The following is a 25,716-nucleotide window of genomic DNA, read 5'->3' on the forward strand; positions in this document are numbered from 1 at the left end:
AGTGTAGTTGAGCATCATGGGAAATGTAGTTCCAAAACATCTGGGGTGGCAAGGTTTGCCATCACTGGCCTAGGCTATAAGAAGATTGCCAAGACCTTGAAACTGAGCTGCAGCACAGTGACAAAGACCATACAGCGGTTTGACTGGACAGGTTCCACTCAAAACGGGCCTCGCCATGGTCAACCAAAGAAGTTGAGTGCACATGCTCAGCGTCATATCCAGAGGTTTCTTTGGGGAAATGATGTATGAGTGCTGCCAGCATTACTGCATCAAATTGGTCTGCATGGCTGTCATCCCAGAAGAAAGCCTCTTTTAAAGATGATGCACAAGAAAGCCTGCAAACAGTTTGCTGAAGGCAAGCAGACTAAGGACATGGATTACTGGAACCATGTCCTGTGGTCTGATGAAACCAAGATAAACTTATTTGGTTCAGATGGTGTCAAGCGTGTGTGGCGGCAACCAGGTGAGGAGTACAAAGACAAGTGTGTCTTGCCTAGAGTCAAGCATGGTGGTGGAATTCTCATGGTCTGGAGCTGCATGAGTGCTGCCGACACTGGGGAGCTACAGTTTATTGAGGGAACCATGAATGCCAACATGATCCCCCCCCTCCCTTTGGAGACTGGGCCACAGGGCAGTATTCCAACATAACAACCCCAAACACACCTCCAAGATGACCAGTGCCTTGCTAAAGAAGCTGAGGGTAAAGGTGATGGACTGGCCAAGCATGTCTCCAGACCTAAACCCTATTGAGCATCTGTGGGGCATCCTCAAACTGAAGGTGGAGGAGTGCAAGGTCTCTAACATCCACCAGATCTGTGATGTCATGGAGGAGTGTAAGAGGACTCCAGTGGCAACCTGTGAAGCTCTGGTGAACTCCATACCCAAGAGGGTTAAGGCAGTGCTGGAAAATAAAGGTGGACACACAGAATATTGACACTTTGGGCCCAATTTGGACATTTTTCACTTCAGGGTGTACTCACTTTTGTTGCCAGCAGTTTAGACATTAATGGCTGTGTGTTGAGTTATTTTTGAGGGGACAGAAAATGTACACTGTTATACAATCTGTACACTCACAACTTTACATTGTAGCAAAGTGTCATTTCTTCAGTGTTGTCACATAAAAAGATATAATAAAATATTTACAAAAATGTGAGGGTTGTACTTTGATATTGTACATGTCTGTAGAAACCTCAAACTCCAATACAGGAAGAAGGGAACAATTGGGTAATACAATTATGATCCTTTGCTCTGGTTAGGATGAGTCAAAGGATCATGCTTGATTGGCTGCTTCCCCAGCTGCAGTAACTGGGAAATGATATCTCTGAACCCCTATGCGACACAAGTTGCTTCTGGGTTCATTAGAGGAAAACAGACAAAAGCTTGCCATACATGTTTAGATTTTCCTTGTTCAGCCCATAAGAAGATCGCAGCGGGGTAAAAGAACCCAATAGTGTTAAAATGCTGTAAGTGGCTCTAGGAAGGGTTTTTTTGTGTTATTAAAATGTCATCCTGTATAGTAAATATTGTAATGAATATATATGTTGTATGGTTCTCTTTTTAGGGACACAGCAGGCCAGGAGAGGTTCCGTACTATCACTACAGCATATTATAGAGGAGCGATGGTAAACCTTGCTTTATTTTGTTGGCCTGTAGTTGTTTTCCTCACCCCTGATACAACTTGTATGGCGTGCCATGTAATGGCTTCCTGTACATTCTGCTTTTCCTCTTGTCAGTTATGCCTATAACATGTCCTATTGTCTCTGTAACCTTTGCTTCTGACTCATTCAATTGTCTGTCGCTCTTCTGTGATTCCCACAACCCTGTCTTGTAACACTGGATTAATTCTTTCTTCCTCTCAGGGTATTATGCTGGTGTATGATATCACCAATGAGAAATCTTTTGACAATATTAAAAACTGGATAAGGAACATTGAGGAGGTAGGTGCTGGATCCGTGGGAAGACTTGATGCTTCATTGCGTTCTTGGGATGCTTTAGTATGGTTCCACCTTTTTATGCTCGACTTTGTTTAAATGGCTCATTTCGTAGCTCTATGCTTGTTTTGTGTGTATTTGCTTGTGAACAAAGGTAATCCGGATAATAGAGGGTGTGATGGCTGAGCATTGCTAGTACTGTTATTTTCTATCGCCTCAAGTCACAGGTGTCATTTACATGTTTTAACTTGTACTTCTTTTGTACTTTCGACACTTGGAGGGTGTCATTATAAAGAAGGCATTTTTATTTTTTATTTTTTTAATAACACAAAAAACAGAAATGTTGCAGAACAGTTGCTAAGCCATATGTAACACGAAAGTTGTACAAAACAGCTGAGGCCCTTTTTAAGGTTGCTTTTCATGAGGTAACTACTGTTTTCAGCTTTATTAAAGGGTCATTCCACCCTAAGACCCCTTTCACACTGGGGCGCTTTCCAGGCGCTACAGAGATTTAAAAATCGTGCCTGCAAAGCTCCCTGAAAAAGCCGAGGGCTTTCACACCGGAGCGGTGCGCTTGCAGGACGCTGAAAAAAGTCCTGCTAGCAGCATCTTTGGAGTGGTGTATACACCGCTCCTTCAACGCTCCTGCCCATTGATGTCAATGGGGCAGCGAGGCTATACCGCCAGCGTAGTGCTGCAGCGGCCCTTTTAACCCTTTTTTGGCCGCTAGCGGGGGTTAAAACCACCCCGCTAGCGGCCGAATACCGCTGGTAAAGCGGCACTAAAAAATAGAGCTGTTTTACCACCCCCGCCCCAGTGTGAAAGGGACCTAAAGACTAGTACACACTTCCAGGTGTTTTTCGTTCAACCCAAATGGCTGGCTTCTGTCGGGGACCGGCTGACATACACACAGGTTGAATGTGGTAAAAGTGAACTAATCCTTAAAGCCTAGTACACATGGGCCGAATGTCAGGCGACATAGGCCAGAAAGACTGGTCTATGCCGCCTGACGTTCTCCCTGTGTGTACTGGGCTTTAAGGATTAGTTCACTTTTACCACAAAGTGCACAATGCTGTCCCATATGGGTATAGCAGCATAGTGTGCTAAACCTACCTTCCAGCCAGGGCTCCCTTCCAGTTTAAAGTCCAAAACCACATTTAAAAAAGCCTTTAAAGTGATAGTAAAGGTTGGTTGAGGACAAGGGGGCACTCTTTACGCCTGGAGGTTTATCCTCCAAATACGGAAGGGTTTCTTCACAGTAAGTGCTGTAAAAATGTGGAATAGACTCCCTCAAATGCTGGTTCTGTCCGGCTCAGTAAATTGCTTTAGGCCTGGATTCTTTCCTAAATGTACATAAAATAACTGGATACTAACATTTTATAGGTACAGTTGATCCAGGGAATGTCCGATTGCCTCTCTGGGAATCAGGAAGGAATTTTTTTCCCCTTCTGGAGCAAATTGATTGATTGGATCATGCTTTTGCTGGGGTTTTTTTTTTTTTTTTTTTTTTTTTTTTTTTTTTGCCTTCCTCTGGATCAACTGTGCGTATAGGATTGTATAGAAAATTTAAAAATTCTCCTTTTATTGGCTGAACTAGATGGACTGGTATCTTTTTTTTTCAGTTAGACTAACTGTGTAGCAACGGGAGTCAGTGGTTCCTGCTGCTATCAATCTGCCCAGAGAGGAGAGACAGAGCCAGGAGAGCCTTGGCTCTCATGCAAAGCGCTGGATCGTGAATGGGCTCAGATAAAAGGGGGATTCTGTTACACAGGTTTTTTTACCTTTATGCATATAATGCATGAAGGCGAAAAACATTTAGGTTTTTTACAACAATTTTAAAACCTTCTACAGCCTGTGATGGCTCCGGACCAAGTTATTGTTGGGACAGAGCAGCTGTTGAGACCAGTACTACCCTAGTGCCATGGGAGGGAGCACCTTGCTGGGTTTTCAGGCTATATGTGCAGTGTGTGTTCTCTCCCATCACAGCCACTTTTGCTCATAGTAGGCAACAGAAGAGAGTACAAAATGCACAGGTGCAGCTTAAAGGAACAGGGTGGCACTCCCTCCTGTCACACTAGGGGCACTGGTCCCAATGTGGATACAAAGTTGATTGAATTTGTTATAAATCTAAGGTCTAGGAAAAGAATGCAGACTTTTCATTGCCAATTGCGATGACCGCAGCAGTTCTCATGTCCAGGAATGGTGACAAGAGGTCACCTACATTGATTTTCCTTTAAAAAGGGACCAAGTGCATGTGTCATTTGATTCCTGTGATCCATGGTCCCGTTGTGGAGTTAGCATGGTGAACAATGAAACCTCACCATCATTGTTTGACTATACTGCTAGCAAAGAGAAGAATATTTAATAAGGGCTGATTGACAGGTGCATGCTGGAGACTAGTACTGTCATTCAGCACAGCAGAGGGGAAGGGGACAGCTCCATTCACAGCAAATAAGCAGGCTGCTGGTAAGCCTCAAGTTGCCTGAACACACCCCAGGGATTTTCTACACTAGTAGATTATGGCAGTTCATGTACCAGTAAAGTTTCTGCATGTCAACATGAGGTTCCCATAAACATGAAATGACAGTAGCAGTCTAATCTCATGGAGATCAGGCAAAGGACTTGCACAGATGCATCTCAAAAAATGTAAATATCATCAAAAAGTTAATCCTTCTTTTTTTTTTTTTTCTTTTTTTAATTTGTAATTCAATTCAGAAAGTAAAACTCATATAGATTCATTACATACAGAGTGATATTTTCCAAGCATTTCTTTCTTTTAATTTTAAAGAATATAGCTTACAGCTAGTGAAAACCCAAAATTCAGTATCTCAGAAAATATATTAATATTGTGAAAAAGTTGAGAGAAGCTTTAGACTCATGGTGTCCTACTCTAATCAGCTAATTAACTTACACCTGTAAAGGTTTCCTGAGCCTTTAAGTCAGGGGTCTTAAACTGGTGGCCCTCCAGCTGTTATGGAACTACAAGTCCCATCATGCCTCTGTCTGAGGGAGTTATGCTTGTAGCTGTCAGCCTTGCAATGCCTCATGGGACTTGTAGTTTCACAACAGCTGGAGGGCCGCCAGTTTGAGACCCCTGCTTTAAATGGTCTCTCAGTCTGGTTCAGGAGGTTACACAATCATGGGGAAGACTGTTTTCCAGAAGACAGTCCTGAACACCTTCCACAAGGACCGTAAGTCAAAAAAGGTCATTGCTAAAGAATCTGGCTGTTCAGATTGCTGTAGCCAGGCATATTAATGGAGAGTTGAGGGGAATGAAAAAATGTGGTAGAAAAATGTGCAGAAGCAACAGGGATAACTGCAGCCTTGAGCGGACTGAAGTAAAGGCCATTTAAGAATATGTGGGAGATTTACAAGGAATGGACTACGGCTGGTGTCAGTGCTTCAAGAGCCGTCACACACAGAAGTATCCAGGACATGGGCTACAACTGTTGCATTCCTTGTCAAGCTACTCCTGAACCAGAGACAATGTCAGAAGTGTCTTATCTGGGCTAAGGAGAAAAGGGGCTGGACTGTTGCTCAGTGGTCCAAAGTCCTCTTTTTGGATGAAAGTAAATTTTGCATTTAATTTGAAAATCAAGGTCCCAGAGTCAGGAGGAAGAGTGGAGAGGCACAGAATCCAAGTTGCATGAGGTCCAGTGTGAAGTTTCCAGTCAGTGATGATTTGGGAAGCCATGTCACCTGCTGGTGTTGGTCCACTGTGTTTTATCAAGTCCAAAGTCAATGTAGCCCTTTACCATGGAATTTTGCTTTACCGTTGTCTTATAGGTGCTTTTCGGCCACTAGTGGGGCACTTTTAACCCCTGCTAGCGGCCGAATAAAGGGTTTATAAGTGCCCGCAAAGTGCCGCACACTTTGCAGGCGCTGCCTATAGATTTCAATAAGCTTTAGGAACGTTGTATACATCGCTCCTAAAGCACCTCAAAGGTGCTGCTTGCAGGACTGTTTTTAACGTCCTGCAAGCACACCGCTCCAGTGAGAAAGCCCTCGGGCTTTCACACTGCAGTGACAGGAGAGGCGCTTTGCAGGCACTATTTTTAGCGCCTGTAAAGCGCCTCAGTGTAAAAGTAGCCTTAATGTTTAGGCACAGTACTGTATCTGGTGCTTTCAGGCTGGCTCAGTGCTCCTCAATGAGGTTAGACATCTGGGAGGCGCTTGTTCTTAATCTCCTGCATTTATTGGCAGCTTATTTTATAAGCCAACAAATATGTATATTTAAATTGGCATGTAGGTAAGCTAATGGTACAGTGCATCCAGAAAGTATTCACAGCGCTTCACTTTTTATACATTTTGTTATGTTACAGCCTTATTCCAAAATGGATTAAATGAATTATGTTCCTCAAAATTCAGCAAACAATACCCCATGACAACGTGAAAGAAATTTGTTTGAAATCTTTGCTCATTTATTAAAAATAGAAAGAAAACAATCACATGTATATAAGTATTCACAGCCTTTGCTCAATACTTTGTTGAAGCACCTTTTGGCACCAATTCCCGCCTCAAGTCTTTCCGTATGATGCTGCAAGCTTGGCACACCTATTTTTGGGCTGTTCCCCCATTTCTTCTTTGCGGGACCTCCTCGAGCTCCATCAGGTTGGATGGAGAGCATCGGTGCACAACCATTTTCAGATTTCTCCAGAGATGTTCAATCGGGTTCAAGTATGGACTCTGGCTGGGCTACTCAAGGAAATTCAGAGTTGTCCTGTCCCATAGCCACTCCTTTATTTTCTTGGCTGTGTGTTTAGGGTTGTTGTCCTGTTGGAAGATGAACCTTCACCCCAGTCTGAGGTCAAGAGCGCTCTGGAGCAGGTTTCCATTAAGGTTGTCTCTGTACATTGCTGCATTCATCTTTCCCTCGGTCCTGACTAGTCACTCAGTTCCCGTCACTGAAAAACATTCCAACAGCGCAATGCTGCCACTATCATGCTTCACTGTAGGGATGGTATTGGCCAGGTGATGAGCGGTGCTTGTTTTCCTCCAGACATGACGCTTTCCATTCAGGCAGTTCAATCTTTGTTTCATCAGACAAGAGAATTTTGTTTCTCATGATCTGAGAGTCCTTCAGGTGCCTTTTGGCAAACTCCAGGTGGGCTGTCTTGTGCCTTTTACTAAGGAGAGGCTTCCATCTGGCCACTCTACCATACAGGCCTGATTGCTGGAGTACTGCAGAGATGGTTGTTCTTCTGGAAGGTTCTCCTCTCTCTACAGAGAAACGCTGGAGCTCTGTCAGAGTGACCATCGGGTTTTCTGTCACCTGCCTGACTAAGGCCCTTCTCCCCCGATTGCTCAGTTTGGCCAGGTGGAGTGCTCTAGGAAGAGTCCTGTTGGTTCCAAACTTCTTTCATTTACAGATGGAGGCTATTGTGCTAATTCGGACCTTCAATGCTGCAGAAATGTTTCTGTACCTTTCCTCCGATCTGTGCCTCGATACAATCCTGTCTTGGAGATCTACAGACAATTCCTTGGACTTTATGGCTTGGTTTGTGCTCTGACATGCATTGTTAAGACCCCTTTCACAGTGGGGCGTTTTTCAGGCACTAAAGGGCTAAAAATAGCGCCTGAAAAACACCTCCCCTGCAGCCCCAGTGTGAAAGCCCGAGTGCTTTCACACTGGAGCAGTGTGCTTGCAGGACGTTAAAGTCCTGCAAGCAGCATCTTTCGGGCGGTGTGGGAGCGGTGAATACACTGCTTCTCCACCGCCCCTGCCATTGAAATCAATAGCCACCACTGCCGAAGCGCCTGCAAAGCACTTTGGCAGCTTTGCTGGCGCTATTGACCCTTTATTCGGCCGTTAGCGGGGGTTAAAAGCACCCCGCTAGCGGCTGAAAAGCGCCGATATTACAGCGGTAAAGCGGCGTTAAAATTAGCACCGCTTTACCGCTAACCCTCCCGCCACAGTGTGAGAGTAGCCTTACCATAGGACCTTGTATAGACAGGTATGCCTTTCAAAATCATGTCCAATCAACTGAATTTACCACAGGTGGTCTCCAATCAATTGTAGAAACATCTCAAAGATGATCAGTGGAACCAGGATGCACCTGAGCTCAGTTTTGACTGTCGTGGCAAAGGCTGTAAATACTTATGTACATAGAATTTTTTTTATTTTTAATAAATTTGCAAAAATGTCAAACTTCTTTCACATTGTCATTATGGGGTATTGTTTGTAGAATTTTGAAGAAAATAATTAATTGAATCCATTTTGTAATAAGGCTGTAACAACAAAATGTGGAAAAAGTGAAGCACCATGAATATTTTGCGGATGGACTATACATTACAGAAAAGGCATACATTTTGACTTTGACGTAACATATGCTTGTGCACACAATTCCCCCCACAGCACGCTTCATCTGATGTGGAACGGATGATTCTCGGCAATAAGTGTGACATGAATGACAAAAGACAGGTGTCACGAGAAAGGGGAGAGAAAGTAAGTGGCTCACCTTTTCTATATTTTTTTTACTGCTTGAAATGTTCTGATATTTGATGGACAATCTAGCTATTGGCGTGGTAACATGGTAACATTTTCCTTGGTTTTTATGTATTTGTATGTTGCATTCCAGCTTGCCATTGATTATGGAATCAAGTTCCTTGAGACAAGTGCAAAATCTAGCATCAATGTGGAGGAGGTAAGTGCATGCTAAATGGAGTCCTCAATATTTACCAAAGCCATGGTATAAGGCAATAATGAGCACTATACTGTTCACATAACTTTGCATAATTAAAGTGGTTGTAAACATCAGACATGAAATATGAACAAAGCATATCACTCTATAGCGTGTACTTGTCTCAATTAAGAGCACTAAATGTAATTTCTGTCTGCTGCTTCGTTCCTCAGTTATCCTGAAACCAAAAAAAACATGGTGACGGGGAAAAAAAAATGCCAATTACGGGCTTCTGACAGAGGGACATAAGTCCCAAACAGGGAGAGTGCCCTCCAGTGCCGCTTATCAGTGTCCATCAGTACAGCCTCATCAGCGCACCCCAATGAAGGAGAAAAATTGCCTGTTTTTTAAATTTTATAACAAACTATGAAACTGTTTTTATTCAAATATTTTTTTTTTTTTTTTTTTTTCTTTAGCAAAAAAAGTAAAAAACCCAGTAGTGATTAAATACCACCAAAAGAAAGCTCTATTTGTGTGAAAAATAATTGTAAAAATTTCATATGGGTACAGTGTTGCATGAACCCACACTTGTCATTCAAAGTGCGAGAGCGCTAAAAGCTGAAAATTGGCCTGGGCAGGAAGGTAGTTTAAGTGCCCAGTAAGCAAGCAGTTGAAGTGGAACAAAACTCTTTATTATTGCAGAAGAGACAGACCCTACCTGCTTGCAGCTTTCTATGAAATATACACTAAGGATGTCCTCCCCCCACTGGCATTTGTACATATGTATAACTACAACCATTTGGTGTCTGTAGGCAATTACTGTTTATCTTCACTTTTTTTTTTTTGGGGGGGGGGGGGGGGGAGTGCCCATCACCTTTATACAATATTGGAGCAAGCCTGTCACAAGATAAATATATAGGCTGCTGTCCTTCCAAAAATGTTTCCTGAATGTCTGTCATTCTCATCCTCTGGCTTCAGCTCCTTTTTGAGGAACAAGTATGCAATAATTGAAGTCAAACCTGGAAATTACAAAATGTCTCTTATGATATATTTCAAGATTGTGCTTTTTATGTAGTAACCTTTTTTGTATCCTTTAAAAATTCAAATACATTTTAACCGCTTCAGCCCTGGAAGATTTGGCTTCTAAATGACCAGGCCGTTTTTTGCGGTTCCGCACTACGTCACTTTAACTGACAATTGTACCCAAACAAAATTGACGTCCTTTTTTCCCCCACAAATAGAGCTTTCTTTTGGTGGTATTTGATCATCTCTGCAGTTTTTATTTTTGCGCTATAAACAAAGCACCAATTTTGAAAAAAACACAATATCTTGTACTTTTTGCTATAATAAATATCCCCATTTTTTCTTTTTTCTTTTTTTTTTTTTCTGTTTAGGCCAATATGTATTCTTCTACATATTTTTTTAATAAAAATCGCAATAAGTGTATATTGATTGGTTTGCGCAAAAGTTATAGCGCCTACAAAATAGGGGATAGATTTATAGCATTTTTAATTATTATTATTATTATTATTATTATTATATTTTTTTTTTTTTTATTTTTTTTTTTTTACTAGTAATGTTGACGATGGTAAATAAAATTTAATCCCATATATCGGCTGTATACCAAAAATGGACAGCCGACATGCAGGGTAAATTAAAGGCGCTCAGAAACACTTCAAATGTAACTAGGTTGTATCAACATTTATGACAATGTCTGGTGATTATGCAAATTCCCTGGATATATATATATAAAATATATATATCAGTGTACCTAAAAATAAAGTGATGGTGAAACCCTTTATCTATGAATCAATCACCTGGATGTGATACACCTCTGATGAACACAAGCAAAAAATGAATAGTATTGTATACTAAACCGCATACAATAGTGGTGACACCCTCTTATACTAAATTAATGATCTGAGTGTGCCATGCTGGATTAACAACATGCCTCAGAAGTGCATATAAAAATCAAAGCAAAACTGTGCTAAACAAATTATATAATAGTGATGTGATCTAATTAGTGAGTCAATTAGTGGGGTGTATCACACCCCTATCAATCGGCTGATTGACTAGGTACAATTCATATGATAACCATAATATTGATACCCCCTCCTAATGAATAAGTTACCTGTGTACGACACACTAAATGAGTGGCGAACCACACACACAAAAAAAATTAAAGGAAATGGAATAAACGAAAATTATCCACCTCTGTACTGTGAAATAATCACAAACCTTTTAACGTGACAGCAATGTAATTATGTGACAATCATGCATATGGTTCAGTTCATGCTGCAAAGTTCAAAACTCTAAATACAGTCCATGAATAGAACCAGCCTTCAGTGGGCTGTAGGTGATTTAAACTGGTGACGGTGAAAAAAAATTTTTTTTATATATAATAAATCCAGTGCTCCACACAAATGATTCTCCAGTGAACAAATATCAACTTGTTGAGTAGCTCCGTGTTTCTTCCACCTCACCACTGTGCTAGTGAATCGCACTCTCCAGACCTGCACTCACCGAAAAATTGCGCCCGCACTCTCATGCAAGGCAAACCAGCTTTCTTTACCACACTCACGGGCAAATATTGTATACGAGGTTTCACAGGAATGATGTTCAATGGATCCACATAAAAGAGAAGGAGTGCTCCAATAGTGTAATTCAGTAACAACAATTTATTAAAATCACTGCAAACTTCATACATAGCACTCACATTTGGAAAACTTGAAAAAGCTCAACACTTGTGATAAAATCCAAACTTCAACTCAGTGGATGCAATAATAACAATGGTCACGGCGGACCCGAGGTGTACAGCTACTAGATGTGCTCTCACCCCTCCCTCGGGATACCTCCGTCTCTCCGTGCGCTCGTATCCTATTCTCCTGTGTGGCTACCAGCAAGTACGTCACAACTCACAGCCACGCCCCCCACGCGTGGCTGTGAGTTGTGACGTACTTGCTGGTAGCCACACAGGAGAATAGGATACGAGCGCACGGAGAGACGGAGGTATCCCGAGGGAGGGGTGAGAGCACATCTAGTAGCTGTACACCTCGGGTCCGCCGTGACCATTGTTATTATTGCATCCACTGAGTTGAAGTTTGGATTTTATCACAAGTGTTGAGCTTTTTCAAGTTTTCCAAATGTGAGTGCTATGTATGAAGTTTGCAGTGATTTTAATAAATTGTTGTTACTGAATTACACTATTGGAGCACTCCTTCTCTTTTATGTGGATCCATTGAACATCATTCCTGTGAAACCTCGTATACAATATTTGCCCGTGAGTGTGGTAAAGAAAGCTGGTTTGCCTTGCATGAGAGTGCGGGCGCAATTTTTCGGTGAGTGCAGGTCTGGAGAGTGCGATTCACTAGCACAGTGGTGAGGTGGAAGAAACACGGAGCTACTCAACAAGTTGATATTTGTTCACTGGAGAATCATTTGTGTGGAGCACTGGATTTATTATATAAAAAAAAAAATTTTTTTCACCGTCACCAGTTTAAATCACCTACAGCCCACTGAAGGCTGGTTCTATTCATGGACTGTATTTAGAGTTTTGAACTTTGCAGCATGAACTGAACCATATGCATGATTGTCACATAATTACATTGCTGTCACGTTAAAAGGTTTGTGATTATTTCACAGTACAGAGGTGGATAATTTTCGTTTATTCCATTTCCTTTAATTTTTTTTGTGTGTGTGGTTCGCCACTCATTTAGTGTGTCGTACACAGGTAACTTATTCATTAGGAGGGGGTATCAATATTATGGTTATCATATGAATTGTACCTAGTCAATCAGCCGATTGATAGGGGTGTGATACACCCCACTAATTGACTCACTAATTAGATCACATCACTATTATATAATTTGTTTAGCACAGTTTTGCTTTGATTTTTATATGCACTTCTGAGGCATGTTGTTAATCCAGCATGGCACACTCAGATCATTAATTTAGTATTAGAGGGTGTCACCACTATTGTATGCGGTTTAGTATACAATACTATTCATTTTTTGCTTGTGTTCATCAGAGGTGTATCACATCCAGGTGATTGATTCATAGATAAAGGGTTTCACCATCACTTTATTTTTAGGTACACTGATATATATATTTTATATATATATATATATCCAGGGAATTTGCATAATCACCAGACATTGTCATAAATGTTGATACAACCTAGTTACATTTGAAGTGTTTCTGAGCGCCTTTAATTTACCCTGCATGTCGGCTGTCCATTTTTGGTATACAGCCGATATATGGGATTAAATTTTATTTACCATTGTTTCTTATTGCCATTTAAAGGGGCAGCTCAACATTTTCTATACCGATTAGTTTAAACTATACCACTTTCACTGGTGTTTGTATTGTTCATAATAGTTTTTTAGGAGGGCAACTTTGGCGCGGTGGAGGTGTTCCTCGTGCAGAGGGCGATAGCATTTAGGACACTTGGGTATTATAGTAATGTTGACGATCTGCGATTTTTATTTATTTTTTTCTGCAACATTATGGCGGACACATCGGACAATTGACACATTTTTACATTTTGGAACCATTGGCATTTGTACAGCGATCAGTGCTATAAAAAAATGCATTGATTACTGTAAAAATGTCACTGGCAGTGAAGGGGTTAACACTAGGGGGCAATCAAGGGGTTAACTGTGTTCCCTGCTACGTGTTCTAACTAAGATAGATCGGTGTTCATGCTTTGTATACTTAGTATGAACACACAATCTGTCTCTTCTCCCCTCAGTGTAAACACAGAGATCCCGGTTCTCGCCTTGTCATGAGTGATCGCGGGAGCCTAGCGGTCATCACAACCGCCGGGCACTCGCATCGGCTCCAGGGGGCGAACAGCGGGCACGCGTGCCCCTAGTGGCCACATAAAGAAGCAGCGTAACATGACAGCAATTTGCGCAACCGAGCCTTAATGCCACAGTACAACTGCAAGCAGTTAAAGTTCTTTCTGAGCTACAGAACCAGTACAACTCTATACTTTAGTTCTTACTACATTTGTTATACACTTGTTTCCAAAAAAGGTCAGCAATGGCTGCCCACACAATTCTGAATATGAGACACCGCTTTAAGCAGGTATATTGGCATACTGGTAATAGGTAGCTCTGTGATTTCTTGTTGCATCCTTGTATATTGTGGTTATCTTTAACTGTTTGAGGATAGCTGCCGTCTGGAGTTAAATTGGTCATGTACCCAATTTTCCAAGAATTTTTGTACAAAACCAACTCCAAAAAGGTTTGGACTCTGTACATAAAAAAGAATGTAATGATTTGCAAATCTCATAAACCCATATTTTATTCACTAGAGAAAATAGAAAACATATCAAATGTTTAAACTGAGAAAATGTACTATTTTAAGAAAAATAAGGTAATTTTTTTTAATTGATGGAAGCAACACGTCTCAAAGTTGATACAGGGCAACAAAGAGCTGGCAAAGTGAGTGGTACTAACCAGGAAGAGCTGGAAGAACATTTTGCAAATAAATGGGTTAATTGGCAACAGGTCAGTAACAAGGCTGGCTATAAAAAGAGCATCTTAAAGAGTCAGAGTGCCTCAGATGTAAAGATGGGGAAAAGTTTACCAATTTCAGAATAATGTTCCTCAGTGCAAAAATGCAAAGACTTTAAATATATCATCCTACAGTACATAATATCAAAAGATTTCAGGGAATCTGGAGAAATCTGTGCGCAAGGGTTAAGGCCGAAACGCAGTATTAAATGCCCGTGGTCTTTGAACCCTCAGACAGCACTGCATCAAAAACGGATATAATTCTGTGCTGAACATCATTGCATGGGCTCAGGAATACTTCCAAAATCACTGTCTTTGAATGCAGTTCGCCATGCCATCCAACAATGTAAGTAAAAGCTCTATCTTGGAAAGAAGAAGCCATATCTGCACATGACCCAGAAACTCTACCATTTTCTTTGGGCCAAAGCTACTTTAAAATGGTCTGTTGCAAAGTGAAAAACACTTCTGTGGTCTGACAAATCGAAATATAACATTCGTTTTGGGGACCATGGGCGCCACATCTTGGACTAATAAGGAGAAGGGACCTTCTGGCTTATCAGTATTCAGTTCTAAAGCCTGCCTCTCTGAAAGTATGGGGGTGCATCAGTATGTATGGAAGGGGAAGCTTGCAAGTCTGGAAAGGCACTATCAATGCTGATGGATAGATATGAGATGGATAGAGATGAGATGGATAGATATAATCTATATATCTATCGTATATATTCTCTAATTTCAGGTTTTAGAGCAGCATATGCTCCCATCCAGACTACATCTTTTTCAGGGAAGGCTTTGCATATTTCAGCAGGACAACGTTAAACCGCATACTTTCATGTGGAAGAGTCCAGGTGCTTAACTGGCCTGCCTGAATCCATACCTTTCACCAATCGAAAATATTTGGTGCGTTTTGAACAAAAAATATGACAGACAACCCAGGAGCAGTTAGAATCCTATATCAGGAGAACATTCCTCTCTCAAAACTCCAGCGACTGGTCTCTTCAGTTCCCAGATGCTTTCAGACTGTTAAGAAGACAGGATACTTCAGGTTGGTAAACAAGGCCCTATCCCAACTTTTTTGGAACTGGGGTTGTATTTTGCCAGCTTTCTGTTGCCCTGTCAACTTTTTTTTGAGCCGTGTTGCTACCATTAATTTTAAAATTACCTTATTTTTCTTAAAATGGTACATTATCTCAGTTTAAACTTTTGATATGTTTTCTATTGTGAATAAAATATGGATTTGAGATTTGAAAATCATTGCATTCTATTATGTAGATTTTACACCATGTCCAACTTTTGGAGACTTGGGGTTGTAATGAATAGGACATGCAATGCCTATAAAGCATTACATGATTAATGTAGGCAGTTTTAATACTGATAGAGAGGTGGTAAAGAGAAGAATAGTTTATAGGACATTTGCTTTAATTGCAATCTATAGATGGTAATGAGTTCATAGGGATGCTAGATGCAGAAGAGCATCAAAGGCTCTGTTGCTGCCACGGTTTGCTTTGCGCTGTCTGGCAACAGTTGAAATGAATGGGATGGCATAGCATGGTCTAAATGGAACAATGGGTACCACTTTTGGGTTAGTACATTAACCTGTGATAAAAAATAAGCCTGAAACTGTTTACTGAGCCATTCACCCTTTTATTAGTGGTATTTGGGTCCTTTTTGGTGTCCTATGAAAAGCCCCAAAAAAATCATTGAATATTTCTTATCACTCACAGGAGATTATATTATGTTTATATTTTTAAAATGGGATTGTATGATTTCAATTTCATATTTTTTACAGCATCACTAAGTAAGATATTTTTCAAGCAGAAATATTGCCCCCTAGTGGTTACTGTGCCTCTGTTCAGTGGTTACACATTCTCTTGCTGAAATTCAAAAGCGATAGCTGTACAGAAATTGGACTTGCCCAAAGAATACTACTTTTCCTTTAAGGGCAACCATGGTATTTTTTTTTCAGTTTGTAGACACTCTAGTTTTATACTTCTTTTTTTTTTTTTTTTTTTTTTTTTTTTTTATTATGTCTAAAGCAGTGTTGAAGTTCATTGTTCTTCATTACAATCCAGGGACTGATCATGTGGTTGTAATAAAAACCAACCTTTCTGCTTGGGCCATTCCAATTTTTAGGGTATTGGTATGGCTGCCCATACGTTATTCAATTTCCTTTTAGATTTACCTTCAACTATGTAGTGCAGGGGACTGCCTGATTGTATACAAATTGAAAGTGTTTAGGTTTGACCTCATATTATATGGTTTTGGTAAATCTAAAGTAAAATTGTATAATTGATGGCCAGCCTAAGTGTATAAAGGTAGAATATAACCTCTCATTATCTATAGAACAGAAGCAGATAAGGATATTGCTAAGGTTTATAGTTCACCTGGAATTTTGTTTTCTGTTTCTTTGCTTTAATTTTTAAACCAGAATATTACCCTTCCACCTGTAGATATCTATTGAGCATTTCTTCTTCTTTTTTTCTCTGTTTTAAGGCATTTTTTACTCTTGGTCGAGACATCATGACAAAACTTAACAGAAAAATGGTGTGTATATTTATATATTTATAAGCAGTATTATAAAAGGGAATCGTGTAGGGTCATATTTTTGACAGCTGCGTTATTTCTGTAGGTACTTTTGCATATTACTTTAGAATGCAGGAGCCAGTTTGTCCAGCTAGCAGGCAGGAGTTTTAACTCTGCATTACCTTTTTACAGCATTCAACTTGCTTACTTGGGTATTAGCCTACCTCAGATATCTTTTAAAGCAATTACATGGTCTGTTTCTTCGGTGATCTGCATGTGACTGATATTTATCGTCCTTAAGCTGGGTACACACGTTCAGCAGGAACTGACCAACTATTAATACATTTCTACCTGTGGTCTGTTCAACACAAGCCGATCTAATAACCGGTTTCTGTCCAACGGTCATGCTGGAAACCCAGCATTTGATCAGTACAGCCAACATCATGTGTGGGGTTGTTTTTTTTTTTTTTTTTTTTTTTTTTTTTTACATTCAACCTGCTGGTTGAACAAAAAAAAGGGTGTGTGTACCCTGCTTTACTTATTAATCAAACCTTAGATCTCTGTGAGCAACGAGTCCTCGGTGATCTGCATCTGGCTTGTGGATATCTATGGCACAGTGTATTCCTTAGTGATTAGTCCACTTTTTTTTTTTTTTTCTTTTTTTTTTTTCAAGTGGGGAAGAATTATAACTTCTGTTAGGAGTCTCAGGGTCAGGAAGTGAAGAGAAATCTCAACTGGCCCACATAGTAAACAAAATATAGTGGTGCAAAGGGTAACCCTAACCCCACCCCATTCTGTTATCAGTTGGGCTTTTAGAGAGGTTTCTAGATCACCCTGAATTGGGTTCTCTTTTTTTCTACGCGATTGATTGTCCTTCTTGCAATAGAGCCAGCACCAAAAAAAACAGAAGTTGCTGCAATTTAGGCTGTTTTCAATGTTTTCTTTTCCAGAATGAAAGCAGCTCCCCGAGTGGAGGAGGTCCAGTAAAAATTACAGAGAAGTCGTCAAAGAAGAGCAGTTTCTTTCGTTGTGTGTTACTTTGATGAACTGTAGCACATGGAAGAAAGGGGATGGACTGTGGCACACCTGATCGACTGGCTTCTAGCCAAGCACAGGTGCTGCAAAGGCCTCTGGGGGTAAAACATGCAGTTTGCTGAAAGCGCCAGATATGAGACAGTTGCCGTTATGGATTTCTGAAGTGGAAGATTATTGTGGGAAGCCTTTTCATACACTTTGAAAGAAAAATGGAACAAACAGACGAGCGTAAACTTTTTTTTTTTTTTTCCATTTTTTGAAGGTGTTTTAGTCCTCAAAGTGCACCATTGTATTTTGTTGCCTGATCATTGGCTGGCATGGTTAATCAAATGTTTCTAGAATTTCCTATGTAAACATCCATGATCTACCATGCCATCCGTTTTAATCTTTTTTAATTTTAAAGCGTGTATTAAGATTATAAAGAAGCAGGGTGGCCTTAATTTATGTAGTGGTAACCTCTTGCTATTTCAAGACCTGCTAATCTTGTTTTCTGCCTGTGGACTTTGTGATGCATTGGAATGAATGCATTGGTCATGCAAGGTGCAAAACTTGTAGGTACAGCATTGGAACAAAGTAAGAATTATCTGCAGAGTAGTGGCGTTGATCATGCAGGGTCATCCTCAGACCCCACACACATTCTGAAATTTAGCCATAATAAAGTTACTCTGATGCAAATAAGATATATTCTCTGTAAATCAGTTAGGAATTTTATATTTGGTTTGAATGTGTTTAGTGCACTTGACACTCTTCAGACCACGCATTGTAGCCCAAGAGGCAGTCTGTGTAGACCTCTCACATTAGCTGCCATATATGACATGATCCTTTTGCATTTTGCTTCCCTTATTAGACAAGTGATCATAATCCTGCTCCATGAATAAACATGCAAACATACCTTCCCAGACCAAGAGTAATTTCACCGTCCATCATCTGTCACCTGCTTCAATGTGAATATCGTCATATTCTGTCTTATGATTGTCTGCCTAGGAATGAGTGGGTTGTCCTTGTCTGTCTTTTGAGCCAACTTGACTGTATGTGTGAGTGATAAGCACAAGTTTAGAGATTTGTTTTACCTTTGATTGTTTTATACAGAGCCAAGTAATTCTAACCTATGGAAGCATCAACTGACCTGTTATTAGAGAGGCAATGACTCCCTGTGCTCTACTATGGATGAACGTGACTGCCATTGTGTCCCTAATGTGCTCAGGCATGGTTTATTGCAGGTCCAGCCATTATGGAATCTGATTAATGTCTGGAGCATGGGACTTTAATCTGGCAGCTGATCAGTATCATAATAGCCAATATGGTTATTGTGTTCTAAGGTGAGGTTGCATTAAAATGACTTATTCTATTGTCACCTATGTGATTTTAGAAATGTGTGGGTAGGGCTCCAAGCATGTAAACTGTTAAGATCACCTGTTCCTGTGCGTGGGCATGGTTTGGGTGCAATGAATTCAACAATAGTGGATATATTGTACAAACTCTGCAAAGGTTTCACATCGGTGGGTTAGGAGTAATGAGTTTGTCATTCTAAGCTGATCTGAAATAGTTTGTCCAGAAACAAGCTACCAACATTTGTATTTTGATGCCCACCGAACCCTTGTGTAAGGCAGCTGGGGTACAGCCCAGGTGGAGCCGCTGAGAACAGAACGCAGTTAGAGATGTTAATGGTTGTATCCCTCAATAGTTAAAAGCTAAGCTTTTTTTTTTTAAAGCAAAAGATTGTGCCTCAAATATTGATTGTGTAGATACTGAGACGCACCATTATTAGGACATGGTTAATGACTGGAATACATATGCTCTTTTTAGGAGATGTTTAAAAGTTGCACTGGCTTAAAGAGGATAGATATGTCACTGGTTCATTTAATATTTTCTTTCTTTACTACATACCGCCAGGGGCACTGCCCCTTTAAGACAAGGATTTATTTATGCACTCATTCTACAAAATAGTTTAGAGTCCTCCTACAGAAGGAATCATGTTTTACATTTGGTGGACCTGTTTGGAAGTGCAGTTTCAGTGTATCAGAGTTTATAATGGCCAATTAAAGCAGAGCTCTGGGCTCCTTCAGAAAAAACTAAGTCAGCAGCTACAAATACTTTAGCTGCTGACTTTTAATATTAGGACACCCATCTGTCCACAAATCCAGTGGTGTCTTCACCCGAGCCAATTTATCAATCGGCTTCTGGGTGCTGCCGCCGCAATCTCGGGTAAGTGAAACCAGCAGTGAAGTCTTGCAGCTTCACAGCCGGTTTCTTACTGCGCATGCACACTGCATTTTGTGAATGGCCCCGGCTGCAGGGGAAGGAGGAGGGGGGCTGAACTTGAAGATGAGTTTGCTGCAGCAAAGTCACCTGGAAGTGGGTTTCTGTCAAAACCAGGTACTCCCCAAAAAGGTGCCGAATGTGGCAGCGGATGGGGGAGAAAAACAAGTGGAGCTTCCCCTTTTGGGTGGCGCTCAGCTTTAAACTTATGTAGGTTGGCTTTTTTGAAGAAGAGAATTGGTAATATGCATTTTGTTTTTACCCAGCATACAAGTATACTGCCCCAACCTTAACTTTAGGAGCTCAGAAATAGTTTCTCATTTATTGTGACACCTGCTAGACCAGCATCTACTCCATAATGATAAAAAAAACTCTTAAATCTTACAAATTTTCTCTTCTGCTGTCTGTCATTTATAACCAGCTCATCACTTCACTCGCGCTAGGACTTACATAGTTGCAAAGTAGGTGAGGTTGAAAAAAGACACAAGTCCATCAAGTCCAACTATGTGTGTAATTATGACTTGGTACCCCTTTATTACTGCATATGCACATATTTCTTTGGAGTCCACCCTTTTCCAGTAGTTGCTTACCGCAGGGAACAATATAGACATATTTTGTTTGCATATATTGATTTTTTGCTCTTTTACCATCTAAACTTTGAAAACCAGTATAAACTTTTACAGGCTTCAACTTGAAAGCGGTTATAGGCCAATATTTGGTAAAAATAATAGATTTTGTTGTGCCCCCTCAGGTTGTCCGTTTTTCTGAGTTGTATTGTGCACAAGGCTGTATGTCCTAAAGAGAAACAGCTTTAGAGAACCAAGTGGCAGTTCTTCAAGGGCTTTATAGTAAAGCCAGAGATAATGTATTATATTATTTCACAAAGGGAAAAAATATTAAACTTAACCAAATGATTGTATGAACTACACCCAACTTTTTACCCAACCTAAATTTTATGTTGGCTGTGATCTAAAGCTCAGGGGTGCAGCCTGTGGGTCAAATTCTACATGGAAGGCTTTTATTTGGGGGTCCCAAAATTCTTAGACATGACTGTTCTCATCTTGGGTTCTGTTTGGAATTGCATGTTTTTGATGTCTTCAAGCAATGGTAAATGGTCATTTTGACACTGGAGCATGTGATGTAAAAATTACTGAACACTGATTGTGGGGTGATAGGATCCATAAAGAAGTTATTTCCAGTATCATGCCTCCCAGCCTGTCCCATTTTTGGCAAGCCATTCTAGTTTTCATTCTGATAACCAAAGGGAGCTTATAAACATGGGAGAAAGTCCACACGTGTGGGCGTAGTTTTGGGCTGATTGGGGGTATGGCTTTATCACGACACAATATTTGGAGGTATGCTCCGTACTTTGTATACTTTGGATCCCTGCTTGGGTTCTTGATCCACGGGCTGCTCTCCACTGATCTATATTGCACTGGTAAATCTATGTTAGCAGCTTTTGTGAAAGCTGGTGTATGTAGATAGGTGTTCTTGCTTTTGTATGTGTGGTGCGTATGCATGAGTATGAGTTGCTTATGTGCTCTTTACCTTTTTATGTAAGCCAACAAAGCCTGACCCTGGAATCCTGAATACTTCCAGAATTTTGTGACTCTTCTACCACTTCTCTCACTATTGTACTTGAGCTTGTTTGGACTCTCAGGATGACGTCAGTCTCTGTTGTGAATCTAAAGCTGCTGATTTGTGTCTTAATTTTATTTTGCACATTGTCTTAGTGAAAACAAAATGGCTTGAAAGTATTATTTTCCTGTTTTAACTGCCCCAGAGCCTGTATTTTTAGATTGAATCATTTGTTTTTCTTTGCTACTCTGCATTTTCAGTATTTAAAATGTATTTCTTAAATTATCAACTTTTTAACTTGCGTTACCGTTTTACATTTGTTGTTTTCTCTATGAAGGAGCACACTGCTAATTATCTTGTTTCTGCCATTGTGTCAGTGCACATCTCTGTAATGTGCCATTAGACATGTATAATAAACTTTTACTAATTAAAGCCTATTCAAGAAAAGGTTGTGGTGTCTGATTACCTTCTGACTACAGGATATACCCCTATACCAAATGTCTGGTAATGGCATTTTCTGGTTGATGAAGGTTATTGTTAATGGGGATGTACAAGCGCAGTAGCTGTATCCGTTAAGTATGTGAATGCTGATAATCCCCAATCAGTGCAGTCTAAATTATCATTGTAAACCATAATCACTTTATTCATGATAAAATAGAAATGCAATATAAGATTGAATTTCACTTTTATAAAGCACTTGACCACTACTCAGTCTATCTTCCAGGCTGGTAATGGGGAGAAGGGAAGGAGGGGGGTTTGATGTTGACACTTGTTAGGGGGGCTGCTGAGACTTGGGAGGATTGGCAACTTCACCCATGTCAGGACTGAGCAGGGGGCAGGTTTCCATTGAACCAAATTTTTTTTAATTAAATAAAATTTGTATCTCAATACCATAAAACAAATCCTATGTGGTTCATTTACATCTGGATGGATGATCAATACATGCTGTCTGAGAACCTTGCAAAAACCTGCTTCCTCTGGGCAGCAGTCAAAAATTCACAGGCTTCTAGTAAGCTGGCTACAATTAGTTTGTTGAATAGTTTTAGCCTTAATCATATTCTTCCATTCATTCCAGTGACCATTTCAAATGGAAATACATTCATCAGTTCCTGGACAATGTCATTCTGGGGTGTTAAAAGCTTTCTTACTAGTCCTAAGGATACTTTAAACCTAAAGCCATCTTGTCCAATGACACCTTCCCAGTCACTTTTCCAGAACTGTCAATACATGCCAACTCTGGTTCCATGTCTTTATTTGCCACGATGAACTGTCCATAAACTATGTCTCCAACCTTTACATTGGGTCTGGTGTGTGTGGTTTTTTTTTTTTTTTTGCACCTTCAAAGGCCAAGCGTGATAAAGAAGCTTGATCACCTCCAACATCAAGCTTAAAAATATCTCCAGACTTGGTGGTGACAATTCCAATCACATGTTCCCCTTTAACAGGCACATACCTCTTCTGCTGGTAGTCCACCCAGTACACAGCCGGATCCCTCTGCTTCATCACTCTGGGAGCTGCAGGTTGTCTCCATGCCGAGCGAGCCCTGGACCGCACACAACCCGCACCCGACCAGAAGGAGACGAAGATGTCAGACAGCAAGCCTTCCCCTGTCTGTGCCGGCAGAACGAGCACATCTCCAGGTAACGCCACCTGACCCACCCCATCCCTGACTGCCAGGGAAGCCATGCTGGTGTGTTGCATTTGTTAAAAATATGATTTTTTTTTTTTTATATTAATCAGACATGGGACAATATTACAATAGTGAGTTGGTCAGATTACTGTCAGTTTTTTGGCTTGAGTAGATTTCTCAAACAAATGCTGTTTTATACAATGGGGGTAGATATTGTTGTATTCACTTGACAGTTCAATTAACAGGCTATTGTTTCTATAGCTACAGTAAACAAGTAAGACATTACTTGTTTGAGATTCTTTCAGCTTTCAAACTGAAAGAATAACTGTTAAATTACCATTTTTGTATTCAGTTGACCGTTTTCAACAGTCCATTGTTTCTACAGCTACAGTAAACAGGTATGTTTTCTGTTTGGTAACTATGGTAAACAGCCTGACACATAAAAAGGGGTGAGTAGAGACACACACACCATCATGCTGTAAGATCTGACGCCACTCATGATAGAAGAAACTTGCCTGATGCTCCAGGAGAATCGTTGCCAATGGAGATCACGAACATACAGTAGCAGAAGATAAGTAACCTTTAAGTGTATTTGTACTATTATAGATCATAGGCTGTTCAGTTTGCTAGGCATTTTGCTTGTTATAGATATCTGTCAGTATTGTATTCCTAATATTGTAATAGTTTTTGTATGTACAGCATCTTTTTATAGTAAAGCACATTTACACACTGCAGAAATCTCAGCTTCCTTGCTTATGCCACAGAGTAACCTTGCTAGATAGACGCAAGCAAAACATTTGGGGGCTCGTCCGGGATCTGTGCTATAATTTAACTGAAGCAGACCTGTTTTTCTGTAGTGTGTTGTGTAGCTTGTGCTAGGTAAAATGCTGCGTAAGCTGTTTAGGAAACGCAAGGCTGCAGAGGATTCTGGTGGCCAGAAGGAAGTGTGTGGCTTACCTATCTGGGCCAGAGACAATGAGTGGGAGCCTCTTGCTAAAGAATTTGTGAAATATGTTTCTCCCTTGAAGCTGACTTGGGGTGATAAAGTCTCAGATCATTTTGTAGATTTTAGACTTAAGGGGTTGGATTTAAGTAAAAAAGAGAAGAGGACAGTGTCCACAGTGGGCTGGTATTTCCTTAATGCTATTTACACAGAAGGGAGAAGGCAGAGGCAGAAGTTAAGGTATTAAAAGACCAGCTAGCAGTTGCTTCAGAGTGTGTGCGTTAACTGCTAGTCGGGCTGATGATTTGCAAGAGCGGTGTGCAGCCCTCATTTCCAAATCAATGAATGCCTTAAGAAAAAGGAAGGGCCGTAAACCTGTTAGTAAAGCCAGGGTACGTGCCATTGTCACATCCCAAAATTGGGATTGTGAGGATGTGCTCTCCTCAAATGATAGTGAGGATGACAAGATAGAGTTTGATATTTCGCATGATCTGCTAGTGCGAAAGAAAAAGTATGCCAGACCTCTCATTACTAAGCATAGGAAACGGCAACATGATAGAGAGGATATGGCAGATGGGGAGGTGCATTATCGCAACCCCAGAGATGTTGAATTTGAAGAAGTACTGGAGTTTACGCAAACTGAACTCCATGAGCTGGCAAAACAATACAAACAAAGGTCTGGGGAGCCCCTATTGACCTGGCTCCTACGCTTATGGGATGAAGGGGCGGACAGTGTTTTGTCAGGTAAGGAAGCAGTGACTATGGGAGTGTTAACCCATGATCCACAATTGCGTCAGGCAATGGAAAAGCCCGAGAGTTTAGTGTGAATTTTTCACTGTTAGACCTTGTGAGAGATGGAATAGTCCGAGTATACGCTAGTCCTACTGACCTGGAAAATACCTACTCATGGAGAGCAATAGGAGAGGGTATTTCCAGGTTATGTGAGATGGATTGTATAACCGGATTAAATACGTTTCCAGAATGGATGGGTCCAGATATGGAACCCTTTACGTCTGCTCTGCGCTCTAAGCTGATGAAGTCTGCGCCATTTAATCTCAGGGCTCCATTATTGTCCTTGTTGGGAGGCCTGGGATTAAACAGCAAGATTCATGAAGCCACGACCCTTTTAAGCCAGTTGGGGGAGCTAGAGGAGACTAAAACAAAACCTGTCAGGGCAGTAGATAAGGTCAAGGCCAGACAGGAAGAATACAAGCAGAAAAGAACAGACGAAAGGGAATGGGGTAGAGAAGACAGGAGGTGAAGAGAAAACCAGGCTAGTTATTTCTAGGAAACTAATGTAGGTGGACCTATTAAAGGCAGGAGAACCTAAAGATGAGAGAGATGGCATCTCTACTGCAGAATTGCTGAAGAGGTGGAAACCTTTAGTAGGGAAAACTGTCAGGGTTAGAAACACTACTCCTAGTGAAGATAACATCAGCCTGGACTTAGAGAAAACAGAACAGACCCCTCCTGTTAGCCCCAAACAAAGTCCCAAAACTGAACATGAACCTAAATCCCTTTATCCTGGGGAGGAGTTAGAGAGAATCAGAAAAGTGGATTGGGAGGTTCCTTATCCTTTATGAAGGAAAGGTGAGCCTCCTGTAATAGCCGTGAGGGCAGTGACAGCAGGACACGACGCCCATATACACCTGTCACTGCATGGTGGGGGAAGTCATCTTCT

The 25,716-nt window shown here is 40.8% G+C and overlaps 1 protein-coding gene and 1 pseudogene across 1 annotated transcript in view; one reads left to right on the forward strand and one right to left on the reverse strand.

Annotated features, from left to right (window-relative positions):
• The window catches only part of RAB8B (RAB8B, member RAS oncogene family), a 62,222-nt gene extending 40,323 nt beyond the window's left edge, over nt 1–21,899 (forward strand). Inside the window, exons 3-8 of the mRNA XM_073619145.1 lie at nt 1,562–1,622; nt 1,860–1,937; nt 8,287–8,376; nt 8,510–8,575; nt 16,561–16,611; nt 17,541–21,899. Coding sequence (XP_073475246.1) covers nt 1,562–1,622; nt 1,860–1,937; nt 8,287–8,376; nt 8,510–8,575; nt 16,561–16,611; nt 17,541–17,633 — 439 coding nt within the window. The 3' untranslated portion in view covers nt 17,634–21,899. The remainder of the gene's footprint in view (nt 1–1,561; nt 1,623–1,859; nt 1,938–8,286; nt 8,377–8,509; nt 8,576–16,560; nt 16,612–17,540) is intronic.
• Nucleotides 21,900–22,351: 452 nt separating this feature from the next.
• On the reverse strand, nt 22,352–23,736 carry LOC141131630 (exosome complex component RRP40 pseudogene; annotated as a pseudogene).
• Between the last annotated feature and the right edge of the window lie 1,980 nt (nt 23,737–25,716).

Source organism: Aquarana catesbeiana, linkage group LG03 (assembly GCF_042186555.1).
Source record: "Aquarana catesbeiana isolate 2022-GZ linkage group LG03, ASM4218655v1, whole genome shotgun sequence".
In the NCBI taxonomy this organism is placed as follows: Eukaryota; Metazoa; Chordata; class Amphibia; order Anura; family Ranidae; genus Aquarana; species Aquarana catesbeiana.